Genomic DNA, 23,899 nt, shown 5'->3' with positions numbered 1-23,899 from the left:
TATTTTACATCACAAATACAATAAAAACAAGTGATGGTATTTCTAGGACAGTTCCAAGATTCAAATAAAAAATCATCAGAACCATTCTAAAATAAGATATTATACATAATCAAATCATGTTAAACAGCACACTCTCGGCAAGCAGCTAATTACAAGCATTCTGCTGGTCATGTTTTTCACACAAAAGTCATTCAATAGCACATAAATATTTCTTTTTCTGATCTTCTTTTTACAAAACCATTCATCAGATTCACAGAATTAGTACAAGTAAGGCACATTAGCATATATCATAAAACTCACAATAATAACAAAGAATTGTAAAGTTTTAAGGACTAATTCCTTCTTTGCAGTGATTTCTGAACCAAATGAGACTTTATCAGTAGAACCCTCCTACATTGACATTACTCTTATTTCCGTTGCAGCCAACTGTGGTGGGTGCAATACTGTGCATCACCATGGACATAAATAATTAAATTAAGAACCGTGTGTGGTAGCAAATCCCATTTTCAGATCTTGCAGAGAAATCAGACACGTTGTTCACAATGTTCGTTATGAGCACAGACTAAGTTTTAGAGCTACATGGAAGTAAATTTCCAGTCATCAAAATAAAAGGGGATATTGCATGTGTCTCTGACTATGTTATTGTTTTCCTCGTACAAATATTGCTTAACGTAGAAAGGATGCTATAGTATTGAATTTACTTGCATAATGAATCCTAAATACTGATGTCTCGGATTCTACGAAATTAAATGAACTATAGGTTTTCCTTCTTCCACCCCCCACCCTGCCCCCAACCAAAGGACTCTCTTTCCCACAGAAGATTCATTTACACACAACACAGCTTTTAATTAGAAGCATAATTTACAGTAAAAATTCTTTACATTACACCTCTGCTATCAAAAAAACATGAAATCTTTCATTTAAAGTTGTAATTATACATTAAAAAATAGAACACTATTTCCTTAACAGGAAGAATGAATTTGAACATCTTCAGATCAGATTTCTTTATTGCGGCTTTTGAGTCAAAGGTCAGTCACTTTATTCTCTAACGCAGCTGCTATTTGCTGTAAACGGAAGGCAAGCTGCATTTTTTGTGCAGCTGGATCCTCTTCAAGTGCATTTATAATCTGGAAGAAATAAACACAGAATGTTTAGAATCATTTAGCTTAAAATATACGACATAGTTCCCGGACGAAGTGTTTGATACTACTTTGGTTGTAAAGAGTCTTTTGCGTTCACTCTGTACCAAAGATCAAGTCCATCCAGTAGGCCCCATGTTCTATTTTTATACAAAGGCAATAAAAATGATCGTCTCTGTTACTTTATCTAAGTTGCTGTAATGTTTCCCCTTATGCTGGGATCCAAGCAAATTAATAGGTAGTACTTTATCTTGTGAAATATTACATTCCAAGATGGAGCAGGCAGGGGGAAAAACATCTTTATAGCTATTGAAGAAACAGTGCTTTTACTTACAGCGCACCCTACAAGGTCATTTACCAGCAGTAATTAAGCCCCATCCCCATGAGCTTTGGTTATGAGAAGCTCCTGGGTGGTCCACACACAGGCTTAAGGTAGGGCACCGCAAGGTCTCTTGTGTCTGTAGGCAATATGATGAAGAAAACAGTCTGGCCACAGCGTCAGGGAGCTGCCGGCAGCTCCCCTTTGGCTCTCGCCAAGAAATGCCGAGACTCTGGCCCAGCACCATGTAGCTCAGGAAGCAAAGAGCTCGTCAGAGGAGCCCCCCAGCATCCCGCATGCAGCCTCTGCTGTACGGAATATATATAGGAAGGTATGACTCTAAGACACAGGGGATTTGAAAAGAAGAGCTAGAAAAGGTCAACTGTTATGAGAAGGCTTGTCTTCAAATAGAGTTTTTTAGGGCTTCTCAAGATCGAGTTTCAAAGGTTTCAAAAGGTTTTCATTTCCACCATCCTTTAGGGAAACTTTTCCACCAACTATTAGATTTCTCCATTTTAGAAGGTGTTACATGGCAAAACCGTTCCTTTTCTAGAACTGGCTTTATTAATAAAAGTCAGACACTGTAATCAAGCAGAAACCTTCAGCTCTGTTTAAACACTATATAAACTTGCAAGTACGAGAACTGGAGAAATAGAGTTTGCCTGTCACTACCTGTGGTTCTTACTACTTCTTGCACATCATTGACAATGGAGATTAATGCAGTCAGTATCAATCTAGCCAGTAATTTCACTTTGAAGGGCTGGTATAGCTTTTGAGTTTCAAACACTGGAGCAAATTTGTTTAGAAATAATTATTTTAATGCAATTGTTTTTAAAGCGTGAAAACATTTTTACAAGACAGAGTTAATAAACACTTATTACAGTATTTAAATTGGGCCTAATTTAATTTGATATTGTTCCCTTAATTTAAACAATTACATCTAGCTGTAACGCCTCAAATCTAGACTGAATAATTCATTATTATCTCTGCTGGTGAATATATCCTTCATATAAATGTGGACAATTAGAATGTACCCACTTAGTCATTGTCAAGCCCTGCAGAGATGCAGAAGGTACAGCGCATGCTGGGAACCACTGCGTCAGTAATAAAGACAAGGGCAGCTGCAAAATGTTCCAATTTATGCAAATTAAAACATTTTCATGGAAAATAAATAAGCTCGATTAATTTTACTGAATGGTTCTTGACAGACTATCTCCATAACTCTGAATTAGCGGCCTTTTCATCAGATGCACCTTGTTGTTACACAGTGACGCATGTGAAAGGAAGAGCTGCAGCTACGCACTGGGGTTTGCTGGCCTGCCACTGATGAAGTCCCACAGACTGGTGACTCCACCTGCACCTGCCACCCAACGTGAAACCACGAGTGGAAGCAGGGACACAGGGGTGTGCAAGAATCAGGGCTTTACAGTTCGTCCGTCATCCAGGGTCCCTGAATGTTTCTGTAAGAGGTCAGGCCAGGGATGCATTCGGGAAGGCGTTGAAAACCAGCTTGGTTAGTGCTGGGGATGAGGGGCGAGGAAACCAACGCCATCAGGTTGGCCTGCATTCCTCTGGCCGCTTCCCCTACTGACCCTCGTTGCAAGACTTCTCAGGGTGATTTGATTTTCCCTGCTTACATCTGTTTAAAAGCTGCGACAGGCTGGCTGCTCCTGTATAAAGCAGCTGCAGTGAAGCTGAGGATGAGACTCACCGCCTTTAGTGCTAAATATAAGTGAAAACATGAACTGTGCTGAGGTGCAAGACAAACCGAAGAGAGCTCACATGTGCTGTACTCCTTTTTGATTCAGCATCTGTTCTTACTTGCTTTGATTTAATTCTGAGAGTTTTCTGGAGGCATTCATTTCCATGGAAACCTTTGAATAAAAGTTTCCCTCTCTCTTTTTGTTTTCAGATTAAGTTTGGAGAGCCATAGCCACAGCCCAGCTACACTGGGATATTCTTTGTCCCCCTTTCCACAGGGCATGAAAAACCTAAGAAACGTTTTGGACTGCATCTGTGAGCCTCCTTCTGAATCAGGCTATATTCAACAGTTACTCTGCTTTGGTTTACCTTCGGTAGGCACTTCATTTGGCATGGCAAAACAGGGACGGTAGCATGCATGGAAGTTTTAAGTGCATCTTAACTAATAAAAAAGGCATGGCCCCATTCCTACAAGTAAAACAAGTTTAATGGATTGTTCCTAATAAAAAAAACACTGGCTTGAAACCTGATATAGCTCTGATGACTCGTTTTTGCTCAGTGACATTCTTATGTCCTAATTCTTAGGAATTAGGACGGTAGAACTGAAGGGAAATGACTTTTAAACCTATTTCTCTTTCAGATCTTGTTAAACTATCACTACCAAAACCAGACAGCCCATAATGAAATCGTTCATTTATAAGACACACCCTTGACCAGCATAACTGCCAAGCAAGGTGTATAACTGCAAAGTTAGAGCTTTCTGTTCAGCACTGCTTTTACCCGATTATCCAGGGAATTCCAGAAGTTGTTCCTTTAGACTGATGTTAGCCTTCATAACTTTTTACCATTGATATTAAAAAATGAAAACACAAGCCGCAACTTACCTCATCATAGTATTTGTTAGTATACTGGTAGAGTTGGTGCAGAGCCACAAGCGTATTTAAGGAATCGGTATGTGCCTGTCAAACAACACAAGCGGGCAGCAAACGTGTCAAAATATGATCACAGACAGCTAAAAGTTATGCACATGCACGACTGTTGGATACAATACACAAGATTTCCAAATGCAAGCTCTGCATCCTGTAACTTTTGTTAAATGACAGTTGGGGCAGAAAAAAGGGGTGAGAAAACTTTTGTTTGGTGATTTTTAAATCAAGACTTTCCTGCTGGTGTTTTTCCAGCCTGCCCACAACTCTAACACTGGAGGTGGAAAATATTTTGAACTCTGAGCATCAAACCACAGACTACAGCTCAAACATCTGTTAACAACATGAGTATGTATAACTAAAGCATTAACTCAGTACAATCTATGTATTGTTGAGATATTAAGCATTGGTTCTGTCACTGTCATGGCTGTTTGAAATCCTTTCTCCAGCTCTTTTTAACTCTTTGAAATTATTTACACCTCACTACAGCAAGGTGTAACTCATCAAGATCACGAGCACATGCACGTTTGGAAAAAGCCATCTGAATCATGAAGATGGAAAGGGGCAGGGGGACAGGGGGAGAGAGAGAGAGAGAGAGAGAGAAAGGACTTTACATGAAGCAGGAAATAACCCTTCCATTACCTCTTCCTCCCTCCCCCCTGACATTTAACTTATTTAATGAATGTGCTCTACCTGTCTAAACAGATGTTTTTCATTCAAACGTATAGGATTCAAGTCTCTGGCTACGCCTTTAGTCTTTTAAGTTAGTTAAGAAAATGAAGAATTGCAAAATATTGCTACTGGCATAAATGATTACCCAAGGCATAAAGCAGCAGAGAAACATCCATCTTTCCTTGCTCTATAAAAGTCAGTTCTAGAGCTGGTCAAAATTTGCAAAGTTTGATCACTCCTTCCATATTCATTTTTATCGTAATTTATAATGTAAATAGAAAGGATCAACATATTCTGCTGATGTTAAAACATTCTATTGAATTTACTTTTAATCACCAAATGTTTTAATTTTATATACATCTCAATTTGTGGAATAAAGTGAACTGGAAAATGAAATGTCAGTGCAGATGAGTTTTGTAGTGAATGACTGAAAATAGAAGTGCTTTCACGACGACGTTGATCTGCAAAATGTTAGGTCCTAAGGGCACTGTAATAAACAAACCACAAAAAATTCCCCAAACATACTCCTTATGCTAGAACTCTTCAACTAAATTAAGCAAATGAGCAAACCAGCCAGTAAGTACACTGTCTCTTTGCTCAGGCTAAACAACATCTTTTAAGACTGGTGAGGGCCTCTCCTGGTTCTCCACGTTAAATCGAGTGCTTCGAAGGCACGATCCTGCTCCAGCTAAGCTGAGCTGCAGAGCAGACAGGCTCTTTCAAGACTGAAGCAGGTTTTGTAGTGTCTTTGCTCCACCAGTCTCCAGAGTCCCCAGCTAGCAACCACCCCCCTCTGCTCTCCTCCATGAGAGATAACCCCCAATAACCTATCATGCAAAAAGAAAAAGTGCCACTGAATGAGCACATGGTGAGCTTCTCACATGCAGCGTAAAGCAGAAGTATTGCCCTCGTATAGATAGCTCTAAAATAGGCTATACTTAATGTACGTGCCTCCTCTTTCATTTCCGGAATCTAATTTTTGCTGTGGTAGCACTCTGAATTCAGTCATTACTTGTTATCGGTATGATCAATGCTAAAAATCCTCTATGTGCTGTGGAGAGAAAACACAACTCAAGAGTGCTATAATTCTTCCACAATGGATGTGAAAAAATCCAAACACTTTGCTCTGGCACCTACATCACTCAGATAGATTAGTGATGATAACCACTCTTGGTTCCATTCAATAATCAACATTTCAAAGGGCTAAAAGGCACGACTACACTAAACAGGAATATTTCAAGAGATTTATGAAATAACTCATTTGATGCTTGCACATACAAAAACCCCACTTGTTGAGCCAGAAAGAGAAGACAAAGAAAAACAGTGCTATACTTGGCTCCAATTTCAGGACAAGAAAATGGAATTTATTCTTACCCTAGAAATCTCTGCTAGATGGGTATTCATGTCTTGGTCACTAACTGGCACCATCTGACGAATACCTTTGTAGTAACTGCAACAGATGAAAACAGACTTTCAATTAGGTGAAATACACTGTGGTTTTCTGGCAATTCTGTCTTTCAGTTTTGCAATTATTTTAAACATGCTTCCTAATAATGCAGGAGATGCTCTACCACAACAGACCAATGATTCCTTTAGTAATCCTGCCTTCCAACAGTCATTAGTACCTTCACAACAGAGGCAAATCGTACCTGATTGTACAGGGCCATACCACAGGAAAGAAATCTATTTATAGTTGCAGCTAATGATTATTTTAGGTCTTCAAACTTTTGAAGTCATCAGCTAGAAAAAGTTTTGTCCTGCGGCAGATCTTCCATGGTATTCACAGAATTGCCAATTAGTAAATGAATAAAGTCAGAGATGGAATAAAAAAAATGTGTTTGTGAAAATGTTTTCAGGATTTGATCTCTACTGAGTTATGGAAGTGCAGCGTTGGCTAGACAGATCGCGTGGGTAACAACAACCACTGCAGAAAACAGCATCATATTTTCTCCTGAATAAATCTATCCGTCTGTCTGCACAGACACGAACACGCACTGGGTCATAACGGTGCTCCACGTCAACCCTGCCAACGCCACCACCAAGGGAACATTTTAACATTCAGGTGTAAAATTTTTAACATTTGACAGTTGACTTTGACTACCTCAGCATTTGCTTTTCCTCTTACACAGGCTTAAAGCCCTAACAACTCTGAATAAGCATGAAAAGAGTCTATACTTACTCTTCCACCATTTTCTTATAGTTAGAGATTTCTTTCGCGTAAAGTAATTTATTACTCGGAGAATCCTGAAAAATTTATAATATAGAGAAACTTGGTTGATTTATGAACATCTCGAGGAATCAAAAGAAAGTCAAGAACTTAAGATCAAGCCTTTACATTCACATGCACTTGAGCTTTACAGATATTAACATTTGGATGCTTATTAACATTGGTGGGATTATTTGTCCTAGAAGGATGAAGATTACACATGGCATTACTGTTGAGTTTTACAAATATATCAATGCAAGATGATACTAAATTATTGGTGGACATGAAATAATCAGTTCTTAAACTTGCTTTTTATAAAAGCAGTTGCTATTTTCTCCTTTTCATAAATATCAATTGGCAGACTACACAGTAACACTGACATGTTCACCAACCTGTTAAGTGGTGAAATGCTAACTTCATTATAAAACTAAAAAGAAACTCTCAAGGCTGTATCTCCTCAGAGAATGGGTATTGTCTATGAGGATGCCCTTTGTCTTGTCAGGCATGAGCGTAGTCAGGATGTAGAATGCAAATCACTTACTCTGCTTAATTTGTGCTCTGTTCTTGTGCAAGCATCCATGAAAGTCTGTGCAATGACTGACAAGGAAGCATCCACTACTTCGTGAACATGAACGTCAAAGATGAAATGGGGATTTTTCAGTATGTTTACCCAGAATCTAAGAGGCAGGCTGCAAAGCAAGGAAAAAGAGAAATAATCCTTTTTACACATTAAATATTCTACAACGAGCAAATCACATGAAATTAAGTATGGGTTTTGCATTTTGATCTCCTCACAACAGTGAAGCTTAATTTTATATTTCAACATTTATACAAGCTATCTGTTGTCTGGCTTCCATGTCTGAAAACTAAGCCTCTACATCTCTCACAGAAAAACTCGTATGAGAAGAATCTCGAGTGCCCCAAAATAGCAAGAGAAGATGTCTGCGTGGTGAGAGAAACTACCCAAGTAGTATTTTATTAGATTTTGTGCTTTGACAGGTAAATCTAGTCCCATTTGCCTCTTCCTTTCCTCTTCTCTGAGGAAAGACAAAAAGTAAAGTGGTAAATCTGCCAATGACAGCCCCATAGGTAGGCTGGTTTCATTTTTGCAGCTTCTAGGCATACAGGGAATCCTTTTGATCATATAAACATATTATCTCGATTACAATGATCCTGAGAATTATAAATGAAATTTACTTTGATTTGTGGTACAAGTGCCAGTACATACCTGGGAATTACACTCTCATTTCTCTGCAATACAAGTATTACTCTGTTCATACCGTACCTGTTTGTTTTCCAGATGTGAATGGTATCTTCATCCTTGATGTCATGTTTTTCTGCTTGCTCATCAAGAAAGTCAAAGAAGTATTTCACAGCTGGTGGCACCACATGGTTCGAGTTGAGCACGCTATGAAAGAAGTTATCTACAAACTGCTGAAGTGTCCCCTAAAAGCAAATTTTAAAAAATCTATTACATTTGTGTTACAGGCTGAACTCAGTGCCATCCTAGAATCTTTTATTCCTATTGACACTTAACAGCCCATAATCCAGTTGCAGGCACTGATGGCCTTCATCCTGAGTGCTAAGGGTACTGGGTGACAAAAAACAAGCAACTTCTTAGTGCAGTGACCTTGCAAACTGCCAACACAGTAAAGACCTTCTAGAGAACAATTTTATGTTCTAGCCTGAAAGGTTGCGACTTCACCAACTATTCTATGGTTTGCACAGAAAGGTGTGCTTTCTGCTTCACAGAAGAAGCAGAAACTGGTTGCTAAGTATACAGTACATTTACACTTCAGGGTCGTTGTGCACATAAAATAATTGTTAGCCATTTTTTAACGGTTTTGCACCTTCCCACCTCCAGTTTCTCTGACTCCAGAGCACCATGCAATTTTTAGAAAGCGACTGAGAGGAAAAAGTACCAGTGACCATTTAACTTTTTGTTGAAGGGCAAGCACTTGGGTCTCATCAGACACCCGGTCTGGCCCAGCTCCATGAGCTCCACCGAGCCCAAGGAGTAAAGTGTCCCAGGAGGGCTGTGTGCTTGGTTGGATTCCTGCATCTGCCTGGACCTTACAGACTTCGACCTCAGAGACTGTCCTCTTGTTTTAGAGATGACCCCGTTGAGGCCACATGCAGTTTGTCCCCGCTCAGCTGGTTGGCCCTACAGACACATTTGAAGGGCTGCATCCCCTCTCTCACCATCACTCCAGCTGCCAGCCTCAGAACAGGGCAGGGACCGGGAAGGCAAGGAGCCCTAAGCCACTCTGCTGTCAGCAAGGACACATCGACAGTCCTTGGGTTGTAAGGGTAGCTGTGCTCCCAGCCATAACGCCTCACCAGCTCCATACGAGTTAGTAAAGCTCCAGACTGGTAATAATCTATAAATTGTGTATTGGGAACAGAAAAGCGGCAGCTGCAAAGGAGTTATTAACAGAAGAGAGGGATGTAAGCATCTTGCTGGCTCTTTGTCCTGAGTCTATGTCATCTATGCACAGACTTTCCTTCACACCTACTTTCACACTTGGGCAAATGGCCTTAGCTGGAGCCAGACCACCCTCATTTTCACGAGGAGCCTGGCTTTAGGGTCACTAAACACATCATTCTAAATTCTTTCTGCAAGGAGGGATGCTTCGCAAAATTATTTTGCTTGTGATCCATTCTGCAGTATAAGCACTAAAAATACTCTAAAAGGACTATTATTACTTGAAAACACTTTTGTTTTTCTAGGTTATACTGCAGCATTGGTCACACACAAGAACAGGGAAATATAAGGCTCTGTAGCAGTTTATAAAGCATTTGGTTCAAAAGAAAACCCAACAAAATATTATCTGAACAGGTGGCACAGAGGAGAATATCCATCTTTGTTTTGCAAGAAAAATCCTTATTTAACGAACAAATAATCATGGTTCTCAGCTTTGATTGGGAGTTATACCTTATCTCTTTCCCAGTAATGTTCCTCAGGGCATATTAATCACTTGAAGCCCTGAACACCAGCTTGTATGTACATGACACATATTCAAAATTGCATGACTAATAGTTGCATCATCTTCTTCAGTTGTACCTCAAAATCTATAGAAGTAAGGTGTAACCGTGGCACATCTGGGCCCTACCTTCACAGAAAGAAGTCTGGTCAGGTAGATTTCTGTAATAGCTTTGGTCCTCTCTTTTTCTTTCACACTGCCCCGCTTCGATTTACCTTCATCTATTTCATCTACTGGCCGGACTAGATGCCAGACCTTATTTTCATCTTCCAGGAGTGCATGCCCTAGAAACAGTAATCGCAATAATTACAAAAACTGTCCCACACCCAAAACAGCAACACAAAAATAATCATATGTGTAAGTACATGTAAGATCTTTGTTCCCTATCCTTAACATACCTGTCCTCTTGCCAAGAGGATCTAGATTATTCTCTTTTAGTCCAACATATACAACTTAAGTACTAAATGTTCAATAACACATAAGCTGAAAAAGCTTCCTTTTGTCAAGAGCAAAAGGAGAGGAAGGAATGACATAATAAGGAAACTCCTGTTCGGTCACATAAGCACAGTATGTGTATTTTTTGAGGTCCGCACACGGAAGTACTCTACCCCTTTGTGAATTCTCAGTGACATGATCAAGTTACAGAAACTCAGCTAAGTCTGACGCAACAACCACCACAGAAAGAGCAATCATAGCCTACTCCAGGTACAAGGCAAGATATTGTTGTAGCAGCTCTGGTGAATTTGGCAGTGGCAATTTAAGAATTTATGATCTCAACCTTTTTTCTAGGTATCACCATTATAATTTACATTTTGACGCTAACTGCTGAGTTCGAAGTATGGTACCTCAGTTCAAACCTGCCTTTATCAGCATTTGACCAGCACCACTTGACTTTGTAGGTGAAAGGATGAAAAAGGCATCCCTTTCCTGAGAAGCCGTGAACTCCAGCAGACAGAGGTAACGACTGCAGCAAATTCATATTCCATTATAATATGATTTTTTAAAATTTGTTTGTCAGTATTCATAGCGTAAACCAGAGAAAGAGACTTATATCAAGTCTGTCACCATATAGCAGAAACAGGAGTAAGCACCTGGATGCTAATGACAGCTCATCTGATTACAGTGCCTTGCTATGCTATCTGTGGCTTGGTCATGCATCTGGTCCCTGAGCTTAGTTCAATGATCATGCAGTGGAATAAAAGGAGTCTTGCATTTCAGCATCAACATGAATGTTCAGACAAACTCTATGCTTGAGAATCTTTTGTTACGAACAGTTCTAAAAGAGATGATACAATTGTTTTAACTTGCAATTAATATCCCTTGAAAAAAGATTCTGTGTCACAAACTTAGTTTTGAATCTCCTGGTTTTGCCTGTTCTTCCTTTAATTTCTGAATTTTTATATCTACTTGGCATAGTCCCTAAAATCAATGGTGCTTTTCCAGTGGAAGTTACTGAATCAGTGCATTTAAAATCATTGACGTCTTAAAAATGTGAAAGTTATTTTTCCCATAAAAATTGTGATTCAGCCCTATTGCACAAATTATTTTGCATTACTGCTAAGTTTTATGCTTTAATATATGTATCTAACGTAACTGAATGCCAGTTACAGCAGAAAATATCAGTTTCTAATTGCATGAATTTTGTCCGTTCAAATTTTTGGCCATAGTAGTTTATTAACTAAGTTCCTCAACAGCTACATTAAATTTACCAGCTTGCATGTACGTTCAATATTTTACATCACAGGGGAAAATAACATTTATGTGTAATCTGGCCAAGCCAACACTTCTGCTTGAATCTACTTTATATATCCTCATGAAAAGCATTAGCTATGCAGTCTTCTGGGGCCTTTACTTCTTTTTAACCAGGTAGGGAAAAAAAATAAATCCCACATTAAATCATGTTGTCCTTTGCGAGTCCTTAATTTGACTTGGAAGTTCATGTGAATGAAACAAGAGAGAAATAAAAGCTATCACTTTATTTTGAAACAGCTGCGATTTCGCAATCGATACCATTCATAGCAATCATCTGCCAGTACAGTAAGAACTGCTGCCGGGCCTGAAGTCTGGAATTTCTTTTGCAATGCCTGTTATTTACTTTTGTAAATTAATAGATCAAATCACGCAGTTAGAGCAGAAACTATTTTCCAGCCTTATGTCAGTCGCTTGGTACACTTCTGCTTCCTCCTTTGATTCAAAGGAATTTATCCTCTCTTTCCCCTCCTGATGGTATATGGCCCAGTTTAACTTTGGAGAGAAGAGAAACAACCAAAGGGGTTTCCACTGAGATTACTGGCCCTTATGTGCAGCTTAATTTGGCCCGTGTTTGTTTAGCAACAACAGAATTGGCTACTAGTGAAACAGTACTTATTTCATAGGAAAGTAGGGATTAAGATACTACTACAGCTCAACCAGATGAACTTCCACAACACAAAGATCCCACTTCATTGCTAAAAATAGCAGGAAGAAAGAGGAAGAGAAATTCAGAACATGGGGCAACAAAACATGTCCGCAGTATGGTTGCTAAGAGAAAATAACATTTCTGTGAGATAATATTTTCCCCAATGGAAAAGTAGGAGGTGAAGAGAATAAAAGATAGGGGAAAACATCTCCTTTCTTATTGTGGTAGCCACATCATGTGTCAAGCCGTAAGGGGGAAGAAAACTGTGCCCACTGGCTCAAATGCTTCCCCCAGAACTCTTTGTCTTGGCCCTTGGGCATTCTTTGGCCAATATAAAATAACGCTGGCGGGGGTTAATGCCAAATATTGACTGTGCTGACTAATTATAGTGGTATGAACCATGACGTAAGCATGATGGAGGCAAGTAGGATGGCGACAGGCAACACAGCCCCTTTCCCCTTGCATGGCCTGCAGCAAATTAGCTTCCTTTCAGTCTCTTCCCCCGCTGTGAATACACCACTCCATGGAGGTGAAGGAAGGGCTGCCCTACACGGATCTGCCCTACTGTGGATCAGTATTTCTGATCTGCAACCCTCTGTCTATTTTTATTCAGAATTAAAAAAGGAAAAAAAAACCCAGAGGAAAACCCCAGAATAACAGAGAGTGTTGTTTGGCTTACAGTTCAGTACAGAAATACTAGCATGAAATCATTGAAACCATTCTCCGTCTTGATAGAAATTAGTAATTGCATTTATTATCTCCAGAAGCAAAAGATGCTGCATTTAATCTCTCACAACCTCCAGCTTCTAGTGTCTTCCTGTTAGAAGCTGTGAATCAAAAGCAGCATGGAAGCAATGCCAGGTTTTAGAGCAACATCTCTGAACATGGTTTTACATTTTCGTTCTGTGCAAAGCCTAGTACTTTGGCAGACAGTCAATGGCTTCAGCTGACACTTCTCAATGCAAAAGGTGCAAGTTAATGAGAGACTCTGAATAAAAGGAAAACCACTTCGTCACAAGCCTCATTCATACAGCCGGTATAGGATTTCTATTTATTCCAACCCTGTAAACCCCTGTGTCATATGCATGTGTATGTGTGGGAGGGGAAGCCTCTGATCCTCTCCTCTCCCTTTTATACACATAGTATCTCACAAATCACTGTCACTGCAGGCTCTCACTTTGCCCTAGCTTTGTAACGTTTTATAGCTTTCCAAAAGAACAAGTTGGCACCAGATAGCTCTGAGGACCCTTTGGCACTAAAGAAAATGGGCTAGCCTGGCATGAAACGCTGTCTTCCCAAATTTGTACACTACCATGGTGCAAGACAGGGTGTGGAGAAAAAGCATGGTGGAAGTTGTCTTCACTCCATACTTCGGGATCTGAACTCTCTCTGCAGATTTTTCTCTCGTGTACGAGAGTCCTCGTGTGACAGCACTGTCCCCCAAAGTCTGCTTTTCCTTTACAATTTAGTATGCCACATATAACTAAGGAGTTCATCTTGGAGTACAGATCATGTATGTTCAAAGAGCTTCATCACACTGAATCACAGCTAAAGATATAATCGTACAGAAGGAGGAAATTAAAAAAAAAAAAAGAAAACCACATGGTCTGGTCCTCTGCTGCCTGCCACCAGGGTAGTGAGGTGGGGAGGATGAAGACTGGGAGCCCAGAAGAGGGGACCAAACACCGCTCTGTGTTAAGAAAGTAAAGCAAGCTAAGGACACCACCAGGCTCCATTCATGGTCCACCCCACTTCTTTAGAGCAGAGGTGATTACTGCCCTCAGCTGTTATCTCAGCAATCAGTGCAACCAAACTGAACAGGGACTAGGAATCAGCTCCTCGCCTGGCTGCGCTTCACTGCCCTCTATATTAAACTGGATGGCTTTTTAAGTTAACATGCTGGGTTGGCACCTGCTGTGACCGAGTAGTCACCACTTGGCCAACCATGGCAGGCACTTGCAGTAAAGGAGGTGAGAGGACAGCAGCAGAGGTGTAGCCATGACCATTAGAAGACCCTTCAAGGATTCTGGAAAAAGTCTCAACAGAAAGCATCCAGGAGGACAGAGTAAAAAGTAAACGGCAAGTAATTCTGCCTGTCCTAATTTCCTGGCCAACACTCAACACAAATGAAATGGAAGTCTGCACATGTTTGTTAAATAGCGATATACGTCAGAGCTAGCAGCTGAGACCCATCTTCTTGAAAAATGTACATTTCTGGAATATTATTTCTAATCTGTTTGACTGCCCACCCCTTGAAACCTATTCAATCTAAGATTAGTAAATCTGTTTAAAGGAATGAAACTATTAGGTGAAGCAATGGCTTTTGTAATGAGTGCATCAAATGAGTTCATAGAAGGAAGAATGATCTCAACAATTATCATTTCATAAATCTAACTTCTACCTCGTGTACAACAACTGAATATAAGGATAAAAAAAAAGAGAAACTGAACATCTGAAATGTAAAGGAAACACATGTGACAAAGAACATAAATTTACAAGTAAATATTTCCATAAATAAATGGAAATCTGAGTGCATTTTAGGCTGTAATGGATATTGTGTCTCAAGAGGTTTTGAGATCAAGGAAATTGGTCTAGACAGAATACTAATATGTAGCAGTAAAAGCTTTAAAAGATGGGTTGCAAGCTAACAGGTTGTCTTCTGTGTTGAGAAGTCCACCATACTGTAGCAGACAGCAATACAAGAATTATGCAACAGCTGCATTAGTGGTGTGAAAGAGGAAACATTATAAGGAAATTCCTGACACTAACTTAGACTGCAAACCTCAAAAAGAACAAAGGAATTGTGGAAAACGCTGCATCTAAAGAGATAATGTGTATGGAATGAACAAAGCCAACCAACAAATGCTGGAAAAACCAAGCTAGCATAGCTGGTGAAACATCACTCAAAGGGAGGGAGACACAAAATATGAGTACAGAGGTGAGTCTGCAATGCAACATAGTTGTAGGAAATGCAATAAAAAAAATTACATCAGGTCCATTATGTCACAGACAGGGGAGCTAGTCTCTACTGATCTAGAACATTGCATTCAATTCTCAGTCTAATAAGAAGTGGAAGAAATTTGGAGAGGAAAGTAAGTAAAGAAGGAAGGAGAAAAAGAGATAAAACTTTGGAAAGATGAAACATATGGTTTGACTATAGATGTAGTGGGATTAAGAAACAAAATATGCAAGGAAATGTTTGCCAAGAGTGCTTTCTATTAAGCCGGGGTATGGACTCACAGCAATTATGGTTAAAGCTCCATTATTTAAGGCTTTTATAATGAGGACAAAGAAAACCATTGCACGTGTACAGTGGGTAACACACAACAAATAAGCCTTATGTAGTCTGGTGGGGAATATCTAGCTCCACAGATGTGCTCGATAAACAAGATCAAGACAGCAGTGTCACTCTCTCTGTGTGGGTTTTGACTTCTAGTCATTTTGGGAGGTAGGGAAGCCACAAGATACTTACTTTCCCCTGGGACATCTTGCTGATTATCCTCTGGCTGCTGGGAAATTCCCATTTTTGATAAGATAAGCGTGGCACCATCTCGGACCTTTGAAAATACAAACACAGGGATGTTATTTGAAAGAAGTATGCACTACTGAACCTCTTAAAATGTAAACTGCAGTTTCTGTAATCTTTTGCAGGGAATCTAGACCTATGATTAATGCTGCCCTTCAAAGGCTTCTTGGGCAACTGGCTCTGCAATTCACAACAGACTCCCTCCCCCTCCTTTAATAAGAGGTCCCATCAATACCTCCTCTGAGATTACTGAAAACGCTAGAAGCATCTCCAAGGCTTAAGGGGTTCCTCCATCCGGTGTGGGCGCCCTTTGTACAAAAATGGGGTTTATTGTGACGAATCAGACCTGTCTGTTTTCTGAGGGAAAACTAACTAACTTCTATCTTTCCTAATTAGGACATCTGTTGTTAGAAAGCAATAAATAGCATACAGAGGGAAGATAAGTGGATTGCGAGTGCTTGGTAGAGTGCACAGTACGAAATGTAAAACAGACGGTACAAAACCATCAACGTTTGCTCTCCTGACTGGGCTGTTGAACAAACCAGACCAACCCAAATCTATTTAGCAGCAGAGCAAGGACAAAAACAATTCTCAGGGGTAGGAAGTGGCAGAGAAAAGAAGAGATGAATATGAGACCTAGCAAAAGGAGCTTTTGAATGTTCAAAGGGGAATTTGGATTCGGACACTGCAATGATGAGGAAACCAAAGTGCTGGCATTTAGGTGATGTGGTTTTGATAAGAAGTTTAGGCAATATGTCTAGACCTAGCCTTTCATGCTCCCAAGCTTTTACTGCCTAGACCCAGAGCTAGGGTTTTTTGTTGATTCTTTATGTAGCACAGAATTTTCTCTAAAAACAAATAAAGATTTTATTTATTACTAGACAACAGTTAATAGATGCGAACAACTGCTCTGAAACACCTACTTACATTGTAATGCATTAGTGTGTTGATACGTTTCCATCTGCCATCTCTTTGGGATGTTAAATCCAAGTCTGAGAGGATCTGTGCAGTGGAACCCGGACGCCACTCTAAGGGGTAATTAAAATGAGAAAAAACAGTTTTTAACCATGTGCAAAAATAACTACTCCAAGAATGTTTCAGTTTAGAGACCCACTGACGCGTTGTGGAACATTAAAAGAAGTAATTTGGCACATGCCACGATGTGTGTTTTTTATTGCTTAATAGTTTGGTCTTTATTACAGAAGTTTGCATGAACTATTCCTAACCATGCACATGACTTCTGATTATTTTCCATAGAAACTTAAATTCCTTTGCATAGAATACTACAAATATATATAATAAGAACTGCTATCAGTCCAAAATAGAGTAGGACTTTCTATGTAATAGAAAAGGCATTTTTAGGGAATTTACTAGGATTTTCTGAAGAGCAAGAATTGCATCCTGTACTTTCAGATTAAGGCAGTAATGAAGATATTGCATAACTACTAATTGGAGCTTTTATTATGAGATTATTAGGCCTTTTAAGTTATTTCAATTTTTTTTTTTTCCTCAAGAAGAGAATAGCGATATTGAGAGCCTTCAAGGAGGATGATTTTCAGAGGCTGGGTGGCTCATCATCTCCTAAAAGTGCAGCTCCTGTAAGTTATAATTCTTTTGAATAACCATCATAAAGGCAAGTCAAAATCAGTACCAGTTTCTGAAATTGCATCATTACTTCTCTGTCAGTTAATTGTCCATGCTGTCATTACCACATTAATTAGTACCTGAGATACTGACTCTGTCAGACATGAATACATTTGTGCTAACAGTCATTAACAGGCTCTTTGCACACTAATGACAGTACAACAAAACTTTAAGAGACAGGAAAAAGAACTTCGTAAGAAAGCCTTAATTTTTAATGTATATTAAGATTGCTGCAAAATGCTGTATTTTTGCATCCAGCTGAACATGAATTCAACTTTTTTTTTTTTTTTTAAACAATAAATTGCTTTCATAGACATTTTTGGGGAAAATACAAAATCACACATCATCTTTCACCTGCTCAATATAGTATCACAAGCAGCTACCTACCAAGAACTACACTCTCAGCTTTTGGCCACTGGGAACACGGCAGATTTCGATAGACTTGGTCTATTATCTTTTCCTTTACTTGTGATATAGTATCACAGTTCAGCACTTTCACAGGTATGGAATCGGTTCCTCCATCTTGTACATATACATTTACTGTCTGTAAAAAAAAGAATGTACATGGTTATTAAGACAAATCAGCACTGAATTACCTCTGAATCTGGTTTTTTTTTTCAATTTAAATGCAAACAATATCTAAAATTCACTGTGCAATGATTATTGCACAGGAGCACATATTTGCAATAGGAGTATGGATTAGTTGAGGGATCCTTTGCTGTTATGCAGCCAACCAGCTATCATAAATTCCAGCTAATCCCTCCCACTATGACAAAACAGAAAAGATGCAGATTTACTCATGTCTAGTATGCTACTATTATTGAGTCTTTGGAATTTATTAGAGGGACACACAAGAACAAAGCAGCTGGACCACTGACTAGTTACATGCTTCTCGTATAACCTGATAACCTGGAACGTAGAAAAGCACAAATAATGCCGTGCCCAAACTTAACGAGTTCCCAATAACCATTTGAGCTGCACTTTGCTGAACTCCTAGAATCCTGTGTGGTTTTGCCCTCCTTTATGCTGTCTTCATGGTTGTGGTTTTACTTCTCAAGACGAGTGGACTAGGCCTGTACATATGGTGATTTAACATGGCTCAACTGATGAGCAGTGACTTGTTCAGCTCCCGTAACTTTACCTCCTGTGACCAGCTGTTCATTAGATATATAAAAATACACACATATGTGTGCACACACACACACACACACATACATATGTATATATAAAAGCCATTTATATCATCTTTGGTGTCTGAAGACTTCATTTACTGCTTACTGTTGTCATAATAACTCTAATAGCTCCAGGAAATATACCCAAGTAGTTTATGCTACTTCTAAAATATTACTGTTTTCTGATAGTATTGACATGTGGTTTTTTAATGTTAAAGAGAATTTCTTGAAAGCCTGTAATTTGCTAAATCTAGAGTGATTTTTTTAAAAGTAGCTTCGCTATATAAATGTCAGTTTTAATACAGACAAAAGCAAATGAGAAAATGATGGCCAGGACACCTCTCCAGAAGGAAAAAACCCACCAAAACCAAACAGATGTTATGAAAAGCCTCTTTCTTTCACTACCTGAATCAGTACAACAGCTCAGAGCTCTCATGGATTTTTTGTCAGTCAGGTAGCTTTGGAGGCCAGGTACATCCGAAGCATCACAGCTCTCAGATACATATGGTCCTGCCAACCATAATGCCTGAATTTATCATCTCAAACCTCAGAAATAAACTTGCATGGCTGGTATTTTTAAACAGTGAAGAAAAGCTATGCCATACGGCAGTCAAATTAAACATGATTGCACTGTCCCTTGACAGAACTATCAAACTAATCATGAGATTCCACCTTCCTTTTCCTATTAGCTTTATGGTAATTAGACATGATTTTGCTGCTGGTTCAGTATGCAGCATGTCAGTGTAACCAGCGATGCAAAACAGATTCATCTTTTAAATAAGAACAATTAGAGAGCAGACAACTCCTCTATACCATACTTTCCCACCGTATCTCACTTTCAGGCAGAAGTGAACTAATTAACTCAAGCTTTAATCTACCTTGGTGCACAAATGCTCCAAAACTGTTGACAGTTACTACAACGTCATCATCATGCCAAAGATCCCAATAATTTATAGCAATAGTAACCCCCTTCATAATCTTTCATTATACATATATATATACACATATATCTGATCATCTTCCATGCACGCACACACATAAATCTTTCTTTGATGGGAAACCTGTAAATCTGGACCAAATACTGCTACTGTACAATGTTATAATGTTTAATATCTAGCTAGTATGCTTGTTGTGCCCACATCTGATTGCATACACAAATTTTCTGCTTTCATACTGCGTTCATTTAGCTTAATTGCAGGCATTGGCTCTTTTTTGTGAAAAGAAGCAGACTGAATAAAGAATTATTGCCATTAAGTCTTACACGATGTACAGTGCAAGTAAATTTTGTTCTCCACACACAAGAGAAAACATAACCAGCATTGCCAGTCAGTGTGGTTTCTATGGGTGGCACTTTCAGCTCAGATATGAAGATGACAACTCAACTAATCCCCAAAATATCAACTGAACTTGAAATATTTCTTCTTGCCCAGCACACCCTTTTCCTCCAGGCAGTCTAGGTCACAGTCCAGTGATTCTGTGAGTGAAAGTCCTACAGCAGTCTCCTCACATCAGCCCTCCCCATCAGCATCCCTTCAGAATACACAAAATGGTGATTTTTTTTACCAGGACTTAATAAAGCTTTTTATTAAGTTTCTCTTTCCACACTGCAGATATTTCACTGCATCTTTCTCAGTTGGAGACAACCACAAATGGCTCCTAACATGTCAATAAAAGAGAAATCATGAGAAGGAAAAAAAAAATCCTGTGTTGGTCTTTGAAGGACAGTCTGTGCATCTTTGATATTCATTACACTGTATCCTGAAGAAAACCAGCAAGACTGTCAGAAAGAGTAAAACTAGAATTTATGCTCCCTAAACAGCTAACGAGTGGGCTACTTCAGTTTTTTAAAAAGACAGTGAATCTCTGTGTTGGAGTCTGGTTGAAAAAGTGGTGGAAATTTGTGGCAGTGAACAGAATTAAATCAAAGCAGAATTTGTAACAGGAGAGAACTGGACCATGGCACCGGTGATCAGATTCAGGGGGTGGTGGACCTCAGATGGGGAATTCCTGGGGCAGGGATGTCCACTTCATCCTACTTGAAGCATCTAACATGGGTCTCCAGAACTGCCTGTAGAGGCAGCTTCCCCTCATCACTGTAGGGAATTATTTCCTTAGGTGGAAATAAACCCCTTTCAATGCCAGTTGGGCTGCCCATGTTCAGGGGCGTTTGACTCACACAGGAACAAGTTCCATAGGTTCATAAAGTGTTTCGGAGATTGCAGAGCCATCTCACAGGACTGTAGAGGAGCTCATCCTGGTATACTAATAAAATCATCTCTAAAATGACATTTGATATGATGACGAGCAGCAATCACAAGGGAGAAAGACAACCCGAAGTTCAAGCATAACGTTAGCACAAGAATTCTGCAGAAATCAATTGCCAGTTAGTTTAGATGGGAAAAGGGAAGGAGCCAAACACTCCGACCACTGTTCAGACAGAGTTGGAAAATTATGAAAGGGATTTACTGAAATGGATTCCACAGTGGCAGGACTTGGCTTTAACGCTTAGAAGATACTTTATAATTCTATTTTCCTGCTTCTAGACTTGCTTTGGTCAAACTACCAACAGTCCTGCCCATGACCAGAATTTCTGTGCAGATCACAGTAGTCCAGAAAAGTATGTAGAGACTTAACACTACAGGACTTAATTTTAAAAGAAAAAATGATTTTATAATATATTAATCATGCTCCACTTACCAACTGCGTATACTCTACATCATCTCCCAGTAACCCCGTGTCATTCAATGTATACTTGGCTTTCTTTAGTACAGCATCCACTGGGCCTTTTTCTACCTGGTGTTTGATAGCCTTGAACAATTTATAAAGAGGCTCCCCAGCATTGTCCTGTTTAAAGGAAAGGAAATGAAATAAAGCAAAACCAAAAGATATACTCAATGCAGCATGTTTAAGTATTATTGATAAAAAAACCCCCACAGGCAACAGACTTCAACTCTTACCTTGAGGTACTGATATAAACAAATAGACATCCAGTTAGACAACATTCTCTCAACAACCGTTTCAGATCTGAAAAAAAAACCAACCCCAAGTATGGTAAGGGTACTTAATGACAAAGTTTTAAAGAAAAACATTGCTTGCTTGAAATATAATATTTTTACATGCTTAACTGCATGCATTCTCCTAATGCAATGATTTCCCTATAGAGTCTTGAGAGCATGCACTTGCTTTAGGATAAGTGCTTTGTATTGCTCATCATTCCCGGGTACCTTCAGCTCATTACTGAAATGCACACATCCTTTATGCAAAATCTTAAATTCAGTCTACGTTGTAAGAGCTAAAAAATTAACCCAGTTGTGCAGTTACTGGGAAATAACCTAGAGATTACAAAGCTACAACATACACAGGGCAAGGTCTTTTGTAATTTATTTGGGATAACAACAGGGTTAAAAACACTAGAGCAAGCCCTCACTGAATGCACAATGCAAGCTGATTATGTGTGCTCATTACGGAGATGATGTGTGGTATAAATGCTAGATCATTTGGAATAAAATTAGATTAAAAAGTAAATGAAATGTTCGGTATTGTATTTTGAAGTAAGGTAGATGTTTCAGTAATCTCGACGCAGATTCTACACTACACTATTTGAACAAGGAAATTGGTTGCCAGCAGCCCTGCCTGTGCCTTCTACAGCTATTCCTGGTGAGCTTGTCTTCCTAATATGCTTGGGCCAGGCTATTTCTGACTTCCATGGGTAGTTGGCATTTTAATACAGTCACACTGCAAAAGAAATACATTTACAGAAAACCAGAGAACTACAGAAAATATGACAATCGTTCAAACCTTCTTAGCATCAGCTTGGGGTTTTTGGCCACAACATACTGCTCCATCAGTTCTAAGAACAGTGTCCTCATGATGTCAGTATAGTATTCTAGTTTTCCATGCAAAGCAACTGTCAGTAAAGATGCAAAATACACTTTAGCTCGAGCAGAGAACTCCCTTTGGTTTTCCAGCGTGTGAATAAACTGAAACAGAAAACAAATGTAAAATCAATTCAGATGACAGGTTTCTGAAGAACCTCAACACTTGTCTGCACTAAGAAGACAAGCAATATTATTTTAATATTAATCTCCTAAGCACAGAATGGAAAAGTTTTCAGAAGAGTTGGAAAAAACTACTTATAAGAAAATGTTGCCTATAATTTGTTTTTAGATACACACGCAGGGTACTGGACTAACCCAAGGAATGCTTGTATACTTTAACTGAAGCCTTATCTAAAAAGGATGCTTTAATTAAATGAAAAAAGGTGTTCTGTGACAATTTTTTAAAGGAGAAAAGCAATTCCCTTCTCCCCCAAATTCCCAGTCCTTTCACATCAAATTACAAAGACACTAATCTAAGTACACCTGGGAATGCGCTCTCATCTGCCATAAACTGTAGTGCTACCATTAACTAGCTCAGCACTGGAGCCTCACTTAAAGAAGGAGAAAAAGTCAGAAGCCTAAATCTATATTTAGGTGTCTGACAATCAGCCTCAGTTTTTGAGAGTGAGCAATTAGAAGTCTCTTCAGAGCTGCTGTGAGCACTCATCAATCTCGATGAATAGGCCACTTGAGGAGCCTCTGCCTCTCTGGGACAGAGATCAGCAGATGGCTGCCCGCAGGTGACTACCATGATGAACGAGGATGGAATCAGCATTCTCCGATCACGTTTCTTAAAAGGCTAAAAGAAACTTGTAACAGCAGTTTTTATGCCTGATTGCGTAATATCTGTTCTCCTACAGCCACTGCAATGTTGACTAACTCCATACTACGTGACCTGCACAGAAATACGATTTTGCCTCTCCGCCCCACCAGGAAGCTCTGGCTGTGATGCCCCATATCTGCAGTGGTTACTGTGGAACCAGAACCGTGTGAAAATCACTTATTTTTAATAATTTTGGTTCAGTTGTGCTTGCAAACCTACTGTCTTGCACACACAGGAATGCCTAGCTAAGAGACAAGGTGAATCTACTTCAGTACTCACATTAATGAGAAACGATTTGCTATTGAGGAGGTTGGAGAACTGGTTCAAAGCCTGCTCCACAGTCTGCCGCCTGGCCTCGGGAATATCCAGCTTCCCCGTAATCATCACGTCTTTCTCTCCATCTTTGGAGGGCAAGAAGAAGACTCTGTCTGTGTAGGTTTTGTAGTCCAGTACTGGAATTCCAGCTTCATTGATATCATTTGTCTGATCCTCCATCTCTATCATTAGATCT

The 23,899-nt window shown here is 39.4% G+C and overlaps 1 protein-coding gene across 1 annotated transcript in view; it reads right to left on the bottom strand.

Moving 5' to 3' along the window:
• Positions 1-795: 795 nt before the first annotated feature.
• Positions 796-23,899, bottom strand: part of PLXNB2 (plexin B2) — a 265,036-nt gene continuing 241,932 nt past the window's right edge. Inside the window, exons 26-39 of the mRNA XM_050891898.1 lie at positions 23,668-23,897; positions 22,486-22,667; positions 21,645-21,711; positions 21,385-21,531; positions 17,903-18,059; positions 16,799-16,899; positions 15,818-15,902; positions 10,077-10,231; positions 8,249-8,409; positions 7,505-7,652; positions 6,937-7,001; positions 6,132-6,207; positions 4,044-4,118; positions 796-1,127 (exon numbers count right to left, since the gene is read on the bottom strand). Coding sequence (XP_050747855.1) covers positions 1,023-1,127; positions 4,044-4,118; positions 6,132-6,207; positions 6,937-7,001; positions 7,505-7,652; positions 8,249-8,409; positions 10,077-10,231; positions 15,818-15,902; positions 16,799-16,899; positions 17,903-18,059; positions 21,385-21,531; positions 21,645-21,711; positions 22,486-22,667; positions 23,668-23,897 — 1,754 coding nt within the window. The 3' untranslated portion in view covers positions 796-1,022. The remainder of the gene's footprint in view (positions 1,128-4,043; positions 4,119-6,131; positions 6,208-6,936; positions 7,002-7,504; positions 7,653-8,248; positions 8,410-10,076; positions 10,232-15,817; positions 15,903-16,798; positions 16,900-17,902; positions 18,060-21,384; positions 21,532-21,644; positions 21,712-22,485; positions 22,668-23,667; positions 23,898-23,899) is intronic.

The sequence above is a fragment of the Gymnogyps californianus genome, chromosome 1 (assembly GCF_018139145.2).
Source record: "Gymnogyps californianus isolate 813 chromosome 1, ASM1813914v2, whole genome shotgun sequence".
Lineage (NCBI taxonomy): Eukaryota > Metazoa > Chordata > Aves > Accipitriformes > Cathartidae > Gymnogyps > Gymnogyps californianus.
This window is presented reverse-complemented; position numbering and strand designations above follow the sequence as displayed.